General features: G+C 42.1%; 1 protein-coding gene across 4 annotated transcripts in view; it reads left to right on the plus strand.

Annotated features, from left to right (window-relative positions):
• The first annotated feature begins 8,331 nt into the window (after positions 1-8,331).
• The window catches only part of LOC133061823 (adhesion G protein-coupled receptor E2-like), a 41,413-nt gene continuing 30,343 nt past the window's right edge, over positions 8,332-19,401 (plus strand). For 3 of the 4 annotated variants that reach the window (XM_061150054.1, XM_061150055.1, XM_061150053.1), the window contains exons 1-6: positions 8,332-8,440; positions 11,548-11,601; positions 12,135-12,254; positions 15,162-15,299; positions 16,714-16,767; positions 17,057-17,191. In XM_061150054.1, coding sequence (XP_061006037.1) covers positions 8,374-8,440; positions 11,548-11,601; positions 12,135-12,254; positions 15,162-15,299; positions 16,714-16,767; positions 17,057-17,191 — 568 coding nt within the window. In that variant the 5' untranslated portion in view covers positions 8,332-8,373. The remainder of the gene's footprint in view (positions 8,441-11,547; positions 11,602-12,134; positions 12,255-15,161; positions 15,300-16,713; positions 16,768-17,056; positions 17,192-19,401) is intronic. The other variant, XM_061150056.1, reaches the window with a different exon arrangement.

A 19,401-nucleotide genomic window follows, 5' to 3' on the forward strand; every position in this document is an offset into this window, starting at 1 on the left:
CCGTGGCTGATTAATGTCAATGTATGGCAAAGACCATTAAAATATTGTAACGTAATTAGCCTCCACTAACAAAAATAATTGGGAAAAAAATAAAAAGAGATGCTTCCTCATACTGACTAAATAAATAAATAAATAAAATAAAAGACACTTGCTTCTTGAAAGAAAAGCTGTTACAAACCTAGACAGTGACCTAAAAAGCAGAGCCCAACTCTCATATCCATACATGACCACTGGAAAAACCATATCCTTGACTAGACGGAACTTTGTTGGCAAAGGAATGTCTCTGCTTTTAAATATGCTATCTAGGTTGGTCAAAACTTTCCTTCCAAGGAGTAAGCATCTTTTAATTTCATGGCTGCAATCACCATCTGAAGTGATTTTGGAGCCAAAAAAAATTAAGTTTGACACTGTTTCCACTTTTTCCCCATCTATTTGCCATGAGGTGATGGGACCAGATGCCATGATCTTAGTTTTCTGAATGTTGAGCTTTAAGCCAACTTTTTCACTCTCCTCCTTCACTTTCATCAAGAGGCATTTTAGTTCCTCTTCACTTTCTGCCATAAGGGTGGTGTCATCTGCATATCTGAGGTTATTGATATTTCTCCCAGCAATCTTGATTCTAGCTTGTGCTTCTTCCAGCCCAGCGTTTCTCATGGTGTACTCTGCATATAAGTTAAATAAGCAGGGTGACAATATACAGCCTTGATGTACTGCTTTTCCTATTTGGATCCAGTTTGTTTTTCCATGTCCAGATCTGGACATGTTGCTTCCTGACTGGCATACTGGTTTCTCAAGAGGCAGGTCAGGTGGTCTGGTATTCCCATCTCTTTCAGAATATTCCACAGTTTATTGTGATCCACACAGTCAAAGGCTTTGGCATAGTCAATATAGCAGAAATAGATGTTTTTCTGGAGCTCTCTTGCTTTTTTGATGATCCATCGGATGTTGGCAATTTGATCTCTGGTTCCTCTGCCTTTTCTAAAACCAGCTTGAACATCTGGAAGTTCAAGGTTCACATATTGCTGAAGCCTGACTTGGAGAATTTTGAGCATTACTAGTGTGTGAGATGAGTGCAATTGTGTGGTAGTTTGAACATTCTTTAGCATTGCCTTTCTTTGGGATTGGAATGAAAACTGACCTTTTCCAGCCCTGTGGCCTCTGCTGAGTTTTCCGAATTTGCTGTCATATTAAGTGCCACACTTTCACAGCATCACCTTTCAGGATTTGAAATAGCTCAACTGGAATTCCATCACCTGCACTAGCTTTGTTCGCAGTGATGCTTTCTGAGGCCCTCTTGATTTCACATTCCAGGATGTCTGACTATAGGTGAGTGATCACACCATCATGATTATCTGGGTCATGAAGATCTTTTTTATACAGTTCTTCTGTGTATTCTTGCCACCTCTCCTTACTATCTTCTGCTTCTGTTAGGTACATATCATTTCTGTTCTTTATCGAACCCATCTTTGCATGAAATATACATAGTTGAGTGTAGAAAAAGCAATTTGAAATACAATGGGCATAGTATTATTGAGTTAATTCTTATAAAGAGTAAAATATTCTATTTTTACAGGTGCAAAGCAAAGAGCCTAAGTTTGGGGCAGCGATTAGAGGCATGATAACTTCTGTAATGTCTGAGATGTTTCAGCAAGATATATTTTACTAATGTGATTAACACAGGTTATGTGTTAAAAAGCAGAGACATTACTTTGCCAACAAATGTCTGTCTAGTCAAAGCTATGGGTTTCCCAGTAGTCATGTAGAGATGTGAGAATTAGACCAAAAAGAAGCCTGAGTGCCAAAGAATTGATGTTTTCAAACTGTGGTGCTGGAGAAGACTCTTGAGAGTCCCTTGGACAGCAAGGAGATCAAACCAGTCAGTCCTAAAGGAAATCAACCCTGAATATTCAATGGAAGAATATGGTGCTGAAGCTGAAGCTTCGATACTTTTGCCACCTGATGCAAAGAGCCAAATCATTGGAAAAGACCCTGGTACTGGGAAAGGTTGAAGGCAAATGGAGAAGAGTGCAGCAGAGGGTAAGGTGCTTAGATAGCATCACTGACTCAGTGGACATGAATCTGAACAAACTCCAGGAGAGAGTGAAGGACAGGGAAGCCTGGCACGAGGCAGCCCATGGGGTTGCAAAGAGTCAGACACAACTTAGCAACTGAATGACAACAGCAAGTTTCGTCTTGATTTTAGAACATAGAATACACATCCTAGCCATAAAAAATAAGAATTCTGCTGAGGGCACTGGGATAGGGACAGTGGTCAAGAAGCAATTTGACCAATTTCTGTCAATTGACCAATTGACGAAGCAATTTCTCAATTCTAGTAAGTTATTTAAAATTACATCATAAGCACTCAATGCCTGTATGAAGTGAAACTCAGTCACTCATCATATCCACTTCTTTGGGACCTCATGTATGTAGCCCACCAGGCTCCTATGTCCAAGGGATTCTCCAGGCAAGAATACTGGAGTGGGTAGCCATGCCCTTCTCCAGGGATCTTCCCAAACCAGGAATCGAACCCACATCTTCTTAATTGCAGGCAGGTTTCTTACTGTCTGAGCCACCAAGGCAGCACCAGTGCTTGTGTGCTTCACAATAAATAGAGTATAAAGAATAAGAGAGAACTTATGAGGGTTTGGATAAATAACTCAAGTGTTCTCGGTGACTACTGGTGTTTTGAAAGAAAGAGCAAAGAAAATGCAAAAATGTAGAAGAAGAAGAAGAATAGAATACTAAAATTTATAAGAAAAAGCAGTAGACTGGGAACACAGACATCTCTGGGGAACCAGGTCTTATCTGTCTGGTTGTGGGGAGCCACAATCCTCACCTAAGTGTGAGAGTCATGATGCTCTGGGAGGAGGGGGAACCATAAGATAATGTTACCAAAAGGAGGGTGTGGGGTCTGGCTGCTCACCACTCAAAAGCCAATAAACAGGCCAGGATGGTAGAAAGGAAAATTTGCTTTATTTCAGATGCTGGCAACTGTGTCAGGGGAGGGTGTCAGACACCGGTCCAAAGGCCGACACCCCTCCCTCGACAAGCAGGAGGTAAGGCTTTTATAGACAGATTGTGGGGGTGGGGTGCTACATGCAGTCATCTCTAACAGTCATCTTCAGATTGATTGGTTATCAGTGGTCTGGCCAGCATCATCTTGAATGTTTTAGGTACAGTTCATCTTCAGCTCCAGGGTCCAATTGTTCCCATTTCTTTGTGGTCAATTCTTAGAATTGTGGCAGCTCATGTCTTGGGTACAGTCTGGTCATCGTGTAGCTAACTTCTCCATCTAGGGTTTTAGTATCTATAAGACAGCTCACAGGATATGGCTCAGAATATTATCTATAGCCCTTGAGAAAGAACTAAAAGTCTTTGACTATGCTTAATGTCTACATGATTATAATTTAGTCTCCTTTGGCTGTGTTCCATTGTTTTATCATTTCTCATTTCTCTGATTAAACTTATTCTTTGACTAAAGTTTTCCACAGGCAAAAGAAAAGCAGAGGATCTGGGGGTTGGTGGAGGTGGGGTGCGGCAAGGATCATAGAGTTTTGCTCTGTTTCAGTAAGAGTGTCCATAGGATCACCCTTTCCCTGCTCCTTAAGAGGAATACTCTGCTGAGCCATTCAACTTTTTTCATCTCCCAGTACTTGAAGCCCTGTGTTCTACAGTTGATCATGGTCCTTATTTTTTGCATATATCGGTAACGGCTCAAGGATTTCACAACCAGGTATGGGGTCTTTGCCCTCCTCCACTTTAAGTATCATGTCCACGTACCTATCAAATAATCAATCTTCACCCATTTCAAATGTGCAATTCTCCTTTAAAACTAAAATATTTACTAACAAGGCAGAGTTAAATCAGAGTTCAATTATAATAAGAAAATACATAGTGCTAGGAATAAAACCAGAAGGCATATATATTTAAAAGGAATATTTTTATGTAAAAAATGCTAGTCACATAATCCTACATATGGTTTGAAACAAATTTTTAAAAATATATAGATACATAAATCCAAGTAGATTAATATTTAGAAAGATTAATGGGTTATTGCAAAGTTTAAATCATAAGTGCCTTCATAAGTGAGAAAGAAAATGCATGTCCACTTGTGTTTTGGACAGGCCAGCTGTGGGAAAAGGAAACTTTTTTGTATTTTGCTGTATCAGTACATATACATCATCTTTGAAGAGAATATTCATATATTGTAACACAACAAAAATTATAATTGCTATCAAAGTAAAAGAAACCCATGTATGAATAATTTTCCACTTCTCAGTTTAACGTGTTCACATCTAACTAACATGGTATTTCTTCTTTGGACTATGGTGGCAATTTACAATTTTTCTCTTGGTGTATTTGTATTTTCCATACCAGTTGCTGCTTGCAATCTCTGTTCCTGGAATCCATTATTTTCCACAGGACATATATTCTTTGGATGTGGGATAAGGAGAAAGAGTAAATCAAACCCAGTCACCCCTAATATGCTACCTTCACCTCACTGCTTGAAAATTTCTAGCTGCTTCCTGAAGCAGACAGTACAAAGCACTTTTCTCAACAAGCAAACCCCATGGAAACAAGCCTTCATCCAATCCTCCAAAACGAACCCTACAAAACAATGTCTCCCAGGAGTGATCCCAGATTCACTTCCTCCCACACTCTTGTAACTTTTCCTAGCTGAGAAATTCATTCTGTACTGAACACAGTTTAAGCAATGTCCCAGCCCTTTGCTGTGTGTTTCCCTTTGAATTATTTCGTATCATATATCTTAGCTTCTTCAGTTCAATTCCCTCTCATTATCATCCCCGAATCGTCTCTGCTGCCACTCCGGATTTCCCTATCTAACTCCTTCAGGACATGATCCTCTTTGCTCGATCAGTCTTTCATATTCTCTCATCAAGACTCCTCAACCCCAGACTGTCAATCTGGGAGATCAATTTAGACCCACAGCAGTCTCTCTCATTATGTGACACTCAGTTTGCTTTCAGGCTCTACAGTCGTCCAGTTTTCACATCCACCAAGACTAGATGTACTCTCAGCATCTCCAGTGTTCAAGTCCTAGATTCTTGAGTCATGCTCCTGGATTTCCGCACATACAAGGTTTCAATTTCCTTATTCTCGTGTTTCCATTGACAGGAAGTCGTGGTATCTGGTTTCCACTCTAGTCACAAACTTCTGGTTTCCAGATCTCCGAGAATACCAACTTCCGGCAATCAGCAGAAAAGAGGTGAATCTTAGCAAAGATCCCTTTTTATCTATCAGGTGATAGGAAGTCTCTGCTCTAAATGTTTCTGAAGTAGGGAGTTCAAGGAGAAGATTGGTTCATTGCAGCACTGTAAGAACACAAGCTACTCAAATGAACCATTAATAAGCTAGCAAAATGAAAAGTCATCTCAATTTTAAGGAATGCCGCTCCACAGACCCAAAGGCTGAATTACTTCTACCTATATTGACAAGGAAAAATTTCCTTGTACGCTATAAAGAGTGGTCAAGTTTTTGGGTGATTTTCAGTAAATGCTTCATAATTCCAAAAGTATATATTTATTGATATTTAAATATTTAGGGAATCCTATATAACTGTCAAGATTAAAATATAGATTCTCTGTATACTGGAAAAAACTATAATTTTGTGATAGTAGATAATAACTATTAAAGGGAGACAAGATCAGGGTAGGAAGCGATCATATATGTCTTGTGTTTTGGGTTTATTTTTTCAACCAATATTTATTCATGCTGTCCTTGTTATCAAAATTTTTTTCAATTTAAATAATGCAAGAATATAGCTACTGAAAAGCACCATCTAATGCATGACATACCTCAACTCTGTGTGTGCTCTGCCAAATTCCTTATGCATACAGAATATCTGATGCCTTTTCTTAAACTGAAATTTATAACTCAATAACCATTGAACTTTTACCAGTAAGGAAGCAGGACTTATTGTGGTGCAACCAGAGGTCAGAGAGGGGAAGTGGGTGAAGGTTATCAAAAGGTACAAGCATCCAGTTATAAAATAAGTCATGTAGATATAACGTGCACCAAAGCAACAATAGCTAACAATATTGTATTGCAAAGTTTCTAACAAAGTAAACCTTTTTTTTCAATGTTCCACTCAGAAGTTAATGATTCTTCTAAATCAGTCTTATCCATTGACAGTAATCACAGTGAGAGGCGCTCTCTCTCTCCCTCTCTCCTCCCTCCCTCTCTCTCTCTCTCTCTCTCTCTCTCTTTCTCTCTCTCCATACTCCCCAGATTAAGCAATCAGGAAATTTATTATATTACATATTGGGAAGTTCTGAGGTCAAACAAACTTCAGCATTGGGCAATTCAGCTGATCAACAATGTCATCAAGGTCCATTTTTCTGCTCTGCCTTTCTGACTGGACTGGTGCCCCTTTTCAGGCTGCTGGATGGAGCCATTCCAACATTGCATCCAGAAATTGCAATGCCCAAAAAGAAAAGGGATGTCAGGGTTTTTTTTCTTAGGAAGGAGGAATCTTACTAGAAGCCCCACAGCTTTTGGTCCTCATTGCAAGAATGGAGTCACCAATCCATTCTGAAACCAATCTCTGACTGGGGATGGGGCACCATAGCTGTTTATGGTCAAAGAGAATGGGGGGAGGGGTGGTCATCATTGTTCATAACTGGAGCTCATGGACCTTGAGGACTAAGAAAATAAATGTGAGGGACATCAAAGAACACCTGCATGTGAGTTAATTTGCCTAATCCAGTTGAATTTTTTTGTTGAGTTAATATTAAATTGGCCAAAAAGTTGAAAGTTCCCATCACAAGCAAAAACAATTGGCAACTGTGTGGTGATGGATGTTAATGACTTATTTCGGTAATCATTTGGCAATATATACAAATATCAAATAATCCCGTTTCACATTTGAAACTAATATCGTGTTGTGTGCCCATTATAACACAATTTTTAAATGTCCACTAATAAGTAATAAATACATAATTCTGCTTACTCTGACCTAAGGGCCTCATAGGGGTAAAAAGTCCAGTATGATTATTCATGTTGGGGAGGTTTTCTTATACATAGTATCACACCTTCAGAGAGTGAAAAAGTTAGCTTAAAGCTCAGCATTCAGGAAACTAAGATCATGGCATCCGGTCCCATCACTTCATGGCACATAGATGGGGAAACAGTGGAAACAGTGGTTGACTTTATTTTTCTGGGCTCCAAAATCACTACAGATGGTGATTGCAGCCATGAAATTAAAAGACACTTGCTCCTTGGAAGGAAAGTTATGACCAACCTAGACAGCATGTTTAAAAGCAGAGACATTCCTTTGCCAACAAAGGTCTGTCTAGTCAAGGTTATGGTTTTTCCAGTGGTCATGTATGAATGTGAGAGCTGGACTGTAAAAAAAGCTGAGTGCAGAAGAATTGATGCTTTTGAACTGTGGTGTTGGAGAAGACTCTTGAGAGTCCCTTGGACTGCAAGGAGATCCAACCAGTCCATCCTAAAGGAGATCAGTCCTGGGTATTCATTGGAAGGACTGATTTTGAAGGTGAAACCCCAATACTTTGGCCACCTGATGCGAAGAGCTGATTCATTGGACAAGACCCTGATGCTGGGAAAGATTGAAGGCAAGAGGAGAAGGGGACAACAGAGAATGAGATGGTTGGATGGCATCATCGACTCGCTGGACATGGGTTTGCGTGGACTCCAGGAGTTGGTGATGGACAGGGAGGCCTGGCGTGCTGCAGTTCATGAGGTCGCAGAGAGTTGGACACTACTGAGTGACTGAACTGAACTGAACTGATACCAAAAATTGCAAAAACCACCTTCAGTGAGTATTTCAGTACAAATACTATGTGAAAGTTGCTCAGTTGTGTCCCACTCTTTGCGACCCCATGGACTATGCAGTTCATGGAATTCTTCAGGCCAGAAAACTGGAGTAGGTAGCCTTTCCCTTCTCCAGTGGATCTTCCCAACCCAAGAATCGAACCGGGGTCTCCTACATTGCAGGCAGATTCTTTACCAGCTGAACCACAGTCAGTTCAGTTCAGTTCAGTTGCTCAGTTCAGTCGCTGAACCACAAGGGAAGCCCAAATACCAATTCAGTATAAATACCATGCACATAGTTTAAAAATAGAACTGCAGTTTCTAAGAAGTTAACTCAAGTGGGTTGCCATTTCCTTCTCCAGGGGATCTTCCCAACTCATGGATCGAACTGGGGTCTCCCACATTCCAGGCAGATGCTGTAACCTCTGAGCCACCAGGGAAGTCCCCAAAGTTAACCATAGGGCAGATTAAAAGGGAAGAAAGAATCCAGATCAGCATTTTCCTCAGTCAGCTTCTTCAAAGTGCAAGTGACACTTAAAACAAGAAGTCTTTTCAACACTCACAGACCAAGATCAAATGTCTTCCGTGGCTGGGCTTGCTGGTCTCTACATCATGAAAAACGGCTATCTAAGGTTGCTTCCAGGTGTGTAGAATTATAACATGGGGTATAGACAAATAAAGCTGTTTGGGGACTCTATCCAGTCTGTGAATATTCTCTTCTTTCTTTCATCCTTGATATTTAACTTGCTTTCCTACTATCTCTATAAGGGATAGAGAAGTAGAAATTTTAAGGATATTAGCACATTGATAGTAAGTTCCAAAGGAGAAAACTGGTGAAACTTACTTTGAGGCAAATTGGGGACTTAAAGATTTCTCATTTTGCCACCTGTATTAGTCCAGGTTTTCCTGAGAAACAGAATTCACTGGAATGTTTATAGAGAAGGAAAGAGAAAGGGATTTATTGAAGGAAATGGTTCGTGGGACTGCGGAGGTTGGAAAGTTCAGAATCTACAGGACAGGGAGGCAGGCTGGAAACCCTGGGAAGACCTAATGCTGCTTCTCAAGTCCAAATGCAATTCTGGAAGAATTCTCTCTTCTTCAGTGAGGTCAGTCTTTCTACTCTAAGGTTTTCAACTGTATGAAAAAGGATCACATATATAATGGGGAGTAATCTGCTTTACTCAAAGTCTGTTGATTTAAATGGGTGTGTGCATGCATGTTTAGTCGCAAAGTCATCTCAGATTCTTTAGGACCCAATGGACTGTAATCCACCAGGCTTCTCTGTACATGGGATTTCCCAGACAAAAATACTGGAGCAAGTTGCTAATTTCTTCTCCAGGGGATCTTCCCAGCCCAGGGATTGAGCCTGCATCTCCTGCTAGGCAGGCAGATTCTTTATCACTAAGTGACCTGGGAAGCCCTGATTTAAATGTTAATCTCATTTTTAAAAAGCAAAACAAAACTCCACAGCAGCATCTAGACTAGTGTCTGACAAAATATATGGGTACTATGGCTGAGACAAGCCTGATAAACTTTCTTTTTCTGTTTCAGAAGAGTAGAAAACCAACCTATTTGAAAGTTCTAATGGCATAAGAAAAACACCATTACTTATTCTATAGGCTTTATGTGGGATGGAATGATTTGAAGGAAACCACTCCAGTATTCTTGCCTGGAAAATTCCATGGACAGAGGAGCCTAATGGGCTGCAGCCTATGGGGAGGCAAAGAATGAGACACAACTGAGCAACTAACACTTTCAATAGCGAATTGGTGAAAAAACAGTATCAGAAAGGTCAGCTTAATTCTGATGAATCTTTATTGTCTTCACTGTTTAGAATAATACCTGTTACCTAGTAAGTCAAGTGTTCCTTATATGTTGTCCTCATTGTTTGTAAATTGTTTCCTGGTGTTTATGAGAATGGCCATAGTTCTTATCTTCTGACATGTGGAACATGACTTTCTTAATGCTGGGCACATTTGGGGAAAATTCTGTGCAGACTCACAGATCATAAAAAATATTCATAGGGTTCACTGGCTCACATGGATAAGATGACAGACTCTAATACGTGGTCCATATATTGCCTATAAGAGTAAATTTTATCTTTGCACCCATAGTTATTTTCTTTTTTATTCATTTTTTAAAAACTTTATTTTGTATTGGCGTGTAGCCAATTAGGGGCTTCCCAGGTAGCACAGATGGTAAAGAACCTGCTTACCAATGCAGGAGACATAATGAGATGTGGCTTTGATCCCTGGGTCAAGAAAATCCTCTGGAGAAGGTAATGGCAACCCACTCCTGTATCTTTGTCTGGAGAATTTCATGGACAAAGAAGCCTGGCAGGCTTCAGTCCATGGGGTTGCAAATAGTAAGACAGGACTGAGCAATGAACACACACACACACACATGTCCAATTAATAATGTTGTGATAGCTTCAGGTGAACACTGAAGGGACTCGGCCATGCATGCACATGTATCCATTCTCCCCCAAACTCCCTCCCATCCAGATTGCCACATAACATTGAGCAGAGTTCCCTGTGCTGTGCAGTAGGTCCTTGTTAATTATACATTTTAAATATAGCAGTGTGTACAGGTCCATCCCCAGCTCCCTAACTATCCCCTCCCTCCATTCTTCCCCCCTGGCAACCATAAGTTCATTCTCTATGTCTATGAGACTCTTCCTGTTTTGCAAGTAAGTTAATTTGTATTATTTCTGTTTAGATTCCACATATAAGGGTTCTTTTCATAACAGAAAACTTGATCAGTAACTCATTTTCTCAGGCCAAACTGGGAGATCAAGAAAAAAGGCAGTACTCTTGATACACTATAGCAGGACCAGGAGTTCACTTGGAAGGAACCATAGAAGTCATTGGACTTCTCTCGTGGCTCAGATGGTAAAGAATCTGCTGAAATGCAGGAGACCCAGATTTGATCCCTGGGTGGGGAAGATCCCCTGGAGAAAGGAATGGCTACCTACTCCAGTATTCTTGCCTGGAGAATTCCATGGACAGAAGAGTCACCTGGTGGGCTAAAGTCCTTGGGATCAAAAAGAGTCAGACATGACTGAGCCACTAACTCTTTCAGTTTCATAGAATTTATTGGTGCTATATGTGGAGAGGCCATTTAACAAGGTGATAGTGAGTCTACCTTAGTTCTTCTACCTTAGAAGTTGCCTTAGTTCTTACTTCTCACATGCTCTAAACTCCCTGTCTCCTGATTCAAGGGCTCCATGCCCTTCTGATGTAATTGTGAGCTAGGGTGCCAACTCAGGGCTGTTTCACTTCTACTACCCAAACTCATCTGTGTCAGGTATGTTAAATGTGAAGACAGATCCTGAAAGAGAAATCTTCAGAGCAGATTTCTGCCATTGTCAGAGAACCAAGAATCTAGGTACACCAATCTAAAGAACTTTCTCCTCCACAATTTAACACTTCCACTGGAAGAGGTTGGAATTTCAAAGATGTGTTGCTGACATCAGCTCTCAGTCTATGTATTGCCTGTCCTTTACCTGTAGCACCTGATTCTCCATGAGGACTGTGTCCATTGCTGACTGACTCCTCAGGGAGATCCAAGACTCGGAGGTGAAAGGCTGAGTTCTCAATTCTGAGTACAATAGCAGAGAATATGAGATGCCACTGGAAAGCTGAAGGATACAGGGCCCAGAAGCACATCCCCAGGAGGCAAAGGCTATGGGGACAGGGGGTGAAATTGAGTGTGACTCTACTCGGTCATCTTCTTGTTTCTCTGCCCCAGGATTCTTGATTCTGCTGTTTTTGCCATCAGAAGCCACATCCTTGAACAAGAAACGTAAGTCTGCTCAGCCAGCCCCATTAGTGACATAAGCTGTGGAGCACCTGCTGGGGTCTGTGTCCTCTTACCAACAAAGGAAGAAGAAAGTAGGCTTACCCTGAATGTAAGGTTCAGACACAGTTTTCTGAATGTAAGAGAAGCTATTCCTCCCCACTCCAACATGCCCAGAAGTTTTTGTCTCTTCCTATTCCAAGAGAGGGCTTCCCAGGTGACTCAGTGGTAAAGAATGTGCCTGCCAATGCAAGAGACACAGGTTTAGTTCCTGGATCATGAAGATCCCCTGGAGGAGGAAAATGGCAACTCACTCCAGCATTCTTGCCTGGAGAATCCCCTGGAGCTTGGTGGGCTAAAGTCCATGGGGTCACAAATCGTCAGACATGACTTAGTGACTAAACAACAATAACTTCTAATAGAAGCCATCCCATCGGTTCCTTCCCTTCCTCTATTCCTAGACCACCAGCTTGAAGCAGGCTTTGTTCCTCCTTGACCTTCTGACTGAGTCTGCATCCCCACTGCTTCTTCCCTCACAGCCTGTGCTTGGTGGTGCCCTCCAAACCCCCCATGCATCAACATCGATGCCTGCCGCTGCATTCCCGAATTCAGTTCTGCAACTGAGGACAGCTCCACCAGCCCCTTGAAGAGTTGCCATGGTACAGAGCCTTGGGGTGGTGGAAATGCTCAGACAGATTTGGGGAGACACTGTGGTACATCTATAGCATTCAGCTCTGAATGCAGCTCAGAAGCACTTTGTTGAGAATACGAAAGGAGACACTTTAAGAAAGTATGAAGGAAGTGGGCAGTCCCAGAGGGGCTGCAAATTTAATTGATACCAACATTGGAAAAAAGTCCTTTCCTCCACATCATCACTAACTCTTGTTCTTTCTCGTCTTTTTGATAATAGTTATTCTAACAAGTGTGAGGTGATATCTGATTCTGGTTTTGATTTCCATTTCATTGATTGGTGATGTTGAACACCTTTTATGTACCTGTTGGTCACTTGGTAGTCTTCTTTGGAAAAATGTCTATTCAGGTCATCTTCCCATTTTTTACTTAATCACTTTGTTTGGTTCTTTTTTTGCTATTGAGTCATATGAGTTCTTTATATATTTTGGATATTAACCCCTTATGTATGTATGATTTGTAAATATTATCTGATGTTGTAGATTTTCTTTTCATTTTTTTTGATAGATTCCTTTGCTATACAGTCTTCCCTGTTAGCTCAGTTGGTAAAGAATCTGCCTGCAAATCAAGAGGCCCTGGTTCAGTTCCTGGATTGGGAAGATCCTCTGGAGAAGGGATAGGCTACCCACTCCAAAATTCTTCTGCTTCCCTTGTGACTCAGCTGCTAAAGAATCTGCCTGCAATGTGGGAGACCTGGATTCGATCCTTGGGTGGGGAACAGCTACCCACTCCAGTATTCTGGCCTGGAGATTTCCATGGGTTGTATAGTCCTTGAGGTGGGACATGACTGAGTGATTTCACCTCATTTTGCTGTACAGAGCTGTGTAGTTTGATGGAGTCCCACCTCTCTAGTCTGCTTTTGTTACTTTGTTTTTGCTGTCAAATCCAAAAAAAAAAAGTTATTGCCAAGACCAATGTCAAGGAGCTTATACAATATGGTTTTTTCTATGAATTTTATGATTTCAAGGTAGCCTGATTTTTGTAATTAGCAAATTCAGGCTCAAAGAGATTGAGTGATGTCCAAAATTATATAAAGTAGTAGAAACAGACCATATCTAAAGTCAAGGAGTTTTTAGTCTTCAACAAAATAGAACCACAAAAGGAAATTATTAAACATAAAGTTAAGATGAAAACTTTTGTTATGGGCATTTTACTGCAATTTTTTTAAAATGAGAGGAAAGAAAATTATATGATTTTTCATCAAGAAATACTCTTCATCTACTCAAAATAGTCCGAGTTATTGGTAATAAAATAAATTATTCCTAGCATATTTGAAACAAGGAGTAAAAATTTTAAAAACCCTACAATATTCTAGGATACTAGACTTCTGGGTGATCCCCCCCCCCTTTTTTTTTTAACTTTTTCTCTGTTTTCTATGTATCCATGTATTATTTAAAATTTGGGAGAAAGTAAATTTTATCAAAGAAAGGAAAAGATGCTGAGATTACTGCACAGCCCTTGCTTGACCCTGGAAGTATACAAAAGATTCCTTTGTGCACTTGCATATGTCTGTCTCAGGGAGATGTGCAGACTCTTAAACGTAGAAAGGAAATCTGGCTGTTGTTGTAACTGGATTTCAGGTCCTTCCTTGGACCACACTAGTCAGGTTGAGGAATCTCCCATCCTCATGTCTTCCCCTTTCAGTACTCATTCCCACATGCACCCACTCCACACTTTCCTATCCCTCAGCCTTTAATATGGGTCTCCAGCTATTGCCGTCATCTGAGAGGAGGAAATCTCAGTGACCAGATAGGGGCTGAACAGGAATTCCTCAGCTGTGCATCCCTCCCCCTTCCATTCATATCCTTATGTTAATACTACTCACAGCCTGGACCTGGGGCCTTAGAAGGGAACGTCAATAGTCTAGATGAGAAACTCTGACCTGGGAAAGACCAGTTGTCTACCCTGACTGATCATGACCCTGTGAGTCCTTCCAGGCTCTAAACATCTTTGGCCCCTGACTGGAAGGATCTCATACACGTGCAAGGGCAAACATTCTATTCCTGCATTTTTACTAAGTTGCTGTTGTTCTTAGCATTGGTGTCTAGAACTTGCTCTATGGTTCCCTGACCTATTCTAAGGGGACCTGGCTCATGGGCAACTTCCCTCCTAAGTTTAGGAACAGGGAGAGGTAAAATGCCAGAGAACACCTGCAGTGACTCAGCTGTGAGCTGCTTCTTCTTTCCCATACATAACAGACTCTGATAAAATGGGATTTCTACAGAAGTGGAGAGAGCAAATCTCCCCTAGAGACATCCTGGGGCATCTCAAGAAGTCTTAACATTGAGAGCTGGGGGAGTGCCTGATAAAGATTGTGGGGTGTACTAGGGCTGCTATGACTAAAGTGGAGGTGGAGGGGATCAATGGGTAGGAGCCTGATCACCTAACCCTAACCTCCGCTGTAAATGATGGATATCACTCTGGACAATCCTCCAGCCATGACTGCCTCCATTTCCTCAGCATCGTGGGAAGCCTTCAGTGTCACTGTCACTCACAGTTGGGAATGACTGGAGCTCACATGCATGTCTCTGATGATGCAAACAGCAACCAAGAGGATGGTCTGGAACCAAGTCATTTTTTCCGTCCACCCCAAAAGGCCTGCAGTGGGGATGCAGACCTCCTTCCAGTCCCCATATGACACAGCAGAGTGTTTTAATCAAGGTACATGCAGATCCAGTCAGAGAGCAGGGATGAGCAGAAAACTAAGCCAGCTTTCGGGAGCAACTAGTGCTCGTTTGGCCTAACCCTACAAGAGCTAATGAGGAGCTGAGTCAGTTCAGTCCTTGTGTCAAGATCAGGACGGAGGTGAGGGCAATGTGAATTCACAATGGAATTCATACCTTTGAGAGGTGACCTTTTGTCCTGTTGTGTTCCAGACATCAACAAGTGTGGATCATCATGGAACGAGTCCTATGAAATATACAAAGACTGCCAGAACAACACACTCCGATGCAGAGGAAACACAACTCTTTCTCAAAAAGAATTTGAGAATGAGTGTACTAAGAAAATGTCTGGTAAGAAGGAACCCATTTCTTTCATTTCCTCATTCATTAAGTTTGGCCACTTATTCCAGGCCACACAGGTCTGTTCTTAGCACCTACTGGTAACCCTCTCTCTCCAAATCCCAAGGGTCAGAAGCCCACACAGAGTGTCATTTCTGCAATATTTGATGCCCCCTTGACACTTGGCATCTTATCTTATTAAAGTAAAGAGAGGAGTGGTATTCAAGACATTTCAGGAGTTCACATCCAGTGCAAGGAGTCCCAGGGCACTATCTGTATTCTTCATCATTAATTGCCAAGATGAGACCTTTCTCACCTGAATCCCATACAGGTTTGGGCAAGCTAGGGGTCCTTTCAGACTCTCCTGAAATGATGGACCTGAGAACTCTGTCAAGAAATGTAGGAAGGGGGATATTCAAGGGTGGTCCCGTCTTCCCCAGCCAGCCCTGCCCCTGGATAACCTTACCCAGTTCCTTGGCTACTCAGCCTTTGTCTGTTTCACTATGCAAGTATCCACCATGCCCCTAACCAATAATTTCGATTAACGAGCCTATGGGAAACTCAAATGCCTGGGACCTGGGAGGATGTTATGTCAGAATGGGTGGGTGACATGAACCACACCACATCTACTCAAAGTGGCTCCCGTCTGGCACAGATGGAAAGGGAGAGTGTCACTGGGCTTCATTGTTGTAGCCCGACTCTCTACTTAGGAAGTCAACAAAGGCCCCACATTGACTCAGACCACTTGAGCCTTGTGCAGAAGGAGCCCACAAGTTTGCATCCTTCATTGGATGCCCAGGGCTAAGAAGACAGAAACACCAGCAACTCCTCATCCATCACCACCTGCTTCCTTCTTCAGCCACCCAGCCCTCACACAAAGCTGGCCTCACTCAGATGATGAGTCTTATCATTTCATTTCAGTTTGGAAAATGCCTTCCAGGGCTACAGGAAATGGATCCTCACAGCACCAAGCCTGCATGGCTGGAAGTAGACCCCCGTTGTACCCCCAGTCTGGTCCCCAATGTCCAGGAGCCTCTGGCCTGTCTGGCATCATCTTTATACTCCTCACCCCTTCCTGAAAGCTTATTGTGGGTCCTGACTCAGGGATGGGTCTTGGACCAGCTTCATGGAGCTAGAGTATGAGCTAACATGGATGGGAGAGCACTATTCTTTCTACAAACGTATAGTACATGAGGTTCCACAGGGGCTGTGTCTATCAGTGACTGATCCCTCATGAGGCCTGAGAAATGGAGAGAATGTGTTGATTCCTTGATTCCAAGTAAAGTACAGGAGCCTCAGGAATGTTGCTGAGAGTGATGGGCTATAGAGCCAGAGCCATCCAATAAGAAGGCAAAGGCCGTGGGGATAGTGGTTGCAATTAGAGCTAAACTCTCCCCTCTTTGTCATCTCTGTCTTTCTGCCGCAGAACTCGAACTACTACTGCTGGAGACAATAAACACTGCAGCCCAGAAGCTTAAAAGTGAGTCTCTGCCCCCAGCTCCATTGGTGACATAAGCTGGAGAGTGTTTGCCGTGGTCTGGGTCCTCTCACCAATAAAATGGGGAAAGGAGGTTTATTCTGCAAAAGTATCCTCTAAGGATACTAACAGCTGTTACTCTTCCCCACTATGTCCAGAGTTTTCTGAGGCTTTTCACTTCAGATGGCAGCCAGTCAACATTTTCCTCCCCTCCTCTATTTATCGGGTCTGTAGCATGCAGCTGAGTTTCTCGGTTTCTTGGGTCTTCTGACCATGATCTTCATCCGCACAGCCTCTATCACAACAAGTTGTGCTCAGTGGTGCCCTCCAAACTCCAAATGTGTTGATGCCAACACCTGTCGCTGCATTCCAGGATTCACGTCTTCAACTGGGGAAATCATCACCAGCCACTCAGAGACTTGTGATGGTACAGAGGCTTGGGGGTGGCATTAACTTGCGGGTGGCATATGCTGGGGGATGGTATATAGAGATTGTGGGAGGACACAGTGGGACCTCCAGAGCCCTCAGCCATGCGAGCAGCACAGAAGTATTTTAACAAGCATAACATAGAAGTGACAGCACAGGAAAGTATGAGGGGAGTGGGTAATCTTGTTTTCATGATTAGTTGGGAGAGGGCTGAGAGCCGACAGAGCAGAGCTGGGCTACCTGGTGCAAAGTGTAGCTCGGACACAGGCTCTTTGACATTTAGGAAGTTGTTTTTCCTCTCTGTGCATTATTTGTTTGTCTGAAAACCAGAAGTAGTCATCATACCTATCCCATATGAATGAACTTAGATTTAATATTTACCTTAGTGAAGAAAAGCTAAAGTTTCAGTTCAGTTCCGTTCAGTCACTCAGTTGTGTCCAACTCTTCGTGACCCCATGAACCACAGCACACCAGGCCTCCCTGTCCATCCCCAACTCCCAAAGTCCACCCAAACCCATGTCCACTGAGTCAGTGATGCCATCCAACCACCTCATTCTGTCATCCCCTTCTCTTCCTACCCTCAATCTTTCCCAGAATCAGGGTCTTTTCCAATGAGTCAGTTCTTCACATCAGGTGGCCAAAGTATTGGAGTTTCAGCTTCAGCATCAGTCCTTCCAATGAACACCCAGGACTGATCTCCTTTAGGATGGACTGGTTGGATCTCCTCACAGTCCAAGGGACTCAAGAGTCTTCTCCAACACCACAGTTCAAAAGCATCAATTCTGCACTCAACTTTCTTTATAGTCCAACTCTCACATCAATACATGACTACGGGAAAAACCATAACCTTGACTAGACGGACCTTAGTGCAGAGAAAATTGTCAACATGTGAGAGCTATTATCGTCATTCATAATGTTACACTATTGTTATTTTTATGGCAAAAAGAAAGGTGGGAAGTGAATGAACCAACAGAAGGAAAGAAACTCCCAGGAGGAAGCTCAGGCTCTCTCACTATCTCAAGCTCACCAGGAACTCCTCCTCATTGACCATTGTGGTTTCCCACATCAATCCTCACAGCAGACCCAGGATGCTAGCACACTTAGATTTTTTTCCCCACCTTCTCCCAGTTTGCCCAACTATCATATTTTATTCTAGGAGTTTTACTTTTTCAGGGCAGAATCTATTTTTCAATAATCATATTTGGGCCCAAAGAGCTTAAGTTATGTATCCAAAGTCACACATTTAGTAGGGTCATAGAACCAAGATTCAGATCTAAAACTTAGAGTTTATTTTCAACAATATAAGATCTTGAGGGAAGTTACATTGCTTAAAAAGTTAATAAGATGGTAAATTTTATGTTTTATGAATTTTACCACAATACTAAAAAGTAGGGGAGAATTATATGGTTTTTACAAGAAATAGTCCTTGTCTACTGATAAAAGTTTTTGATGGACATTTATTGCTACTAAAGAAAAGTATCCCTAATATGTGCAATATGATGAGAAAAAAAATTTGAAGAAATTTCCAGGGATCTGTGTAATGGCCATAGGAGTTTTTTTCTTTCTTTCTTCTTGTTTTTCATGTTTTAAATTATCTTGTTTTCCAAGTATCCATGGGTTACTTAATATTGTTTATAAAAGTAGATTTTATCAGATTTTGTCATCAAGGAAGGTCTTTGACTGACATTTAGTCTTTCTGTCACTCTAGAGGTATTCCCAGAGTTTCCTTCATGCATTTGTACATGTGTCTCATGAAGATTTGTAAACTGCTGAACACAGGGAAGAGATCAGGCTTCTAGTCCCAGCTCCTTCCTAGGAGCACACTTGTCAGGTTGAGGAATTCCCAACCCTCATATCCTCCCCTCCTCACACCCCATTTCCACTATCCTGCACTCAATTCCATCTCATCTCATCAACCTTTAAGACAGGTCTCCAGTGACTGCCACCGTCTAAGAAGGCAGGAAGATGTCTCAATGCCCAGTTAGAGGCTGAACTTGAATCCCTCGGTTGTGCATCCCTCCTACATCTTATTCTGTCTTACTACAGACCCTCCACCTGGGTCTGAGGCCTTAGAAAGGAAACTCTTAGGTTCAGAGATGAGGACCCTTATCTGGAGGGACTAGATGGCTGCCCTGACTCATCATGATGTCATGAGTCCTCTGAAGCCATAAAGTCTTTGGTTCCCTACTTGGAATATACAGGATCAAGCAT

This window comes from Dama dama, chromosome 9, assembly GCF_033118175.1.
Source record: "Dama dama isolate Ldn47 chromosome 9, ASM3311817v1, whole genome shotgun sequence".
NCBI lineage: Eukaryota > Metazoa > Chordata > Mammalia > Artiodactyla > Cervidae > Dama > Dama dama.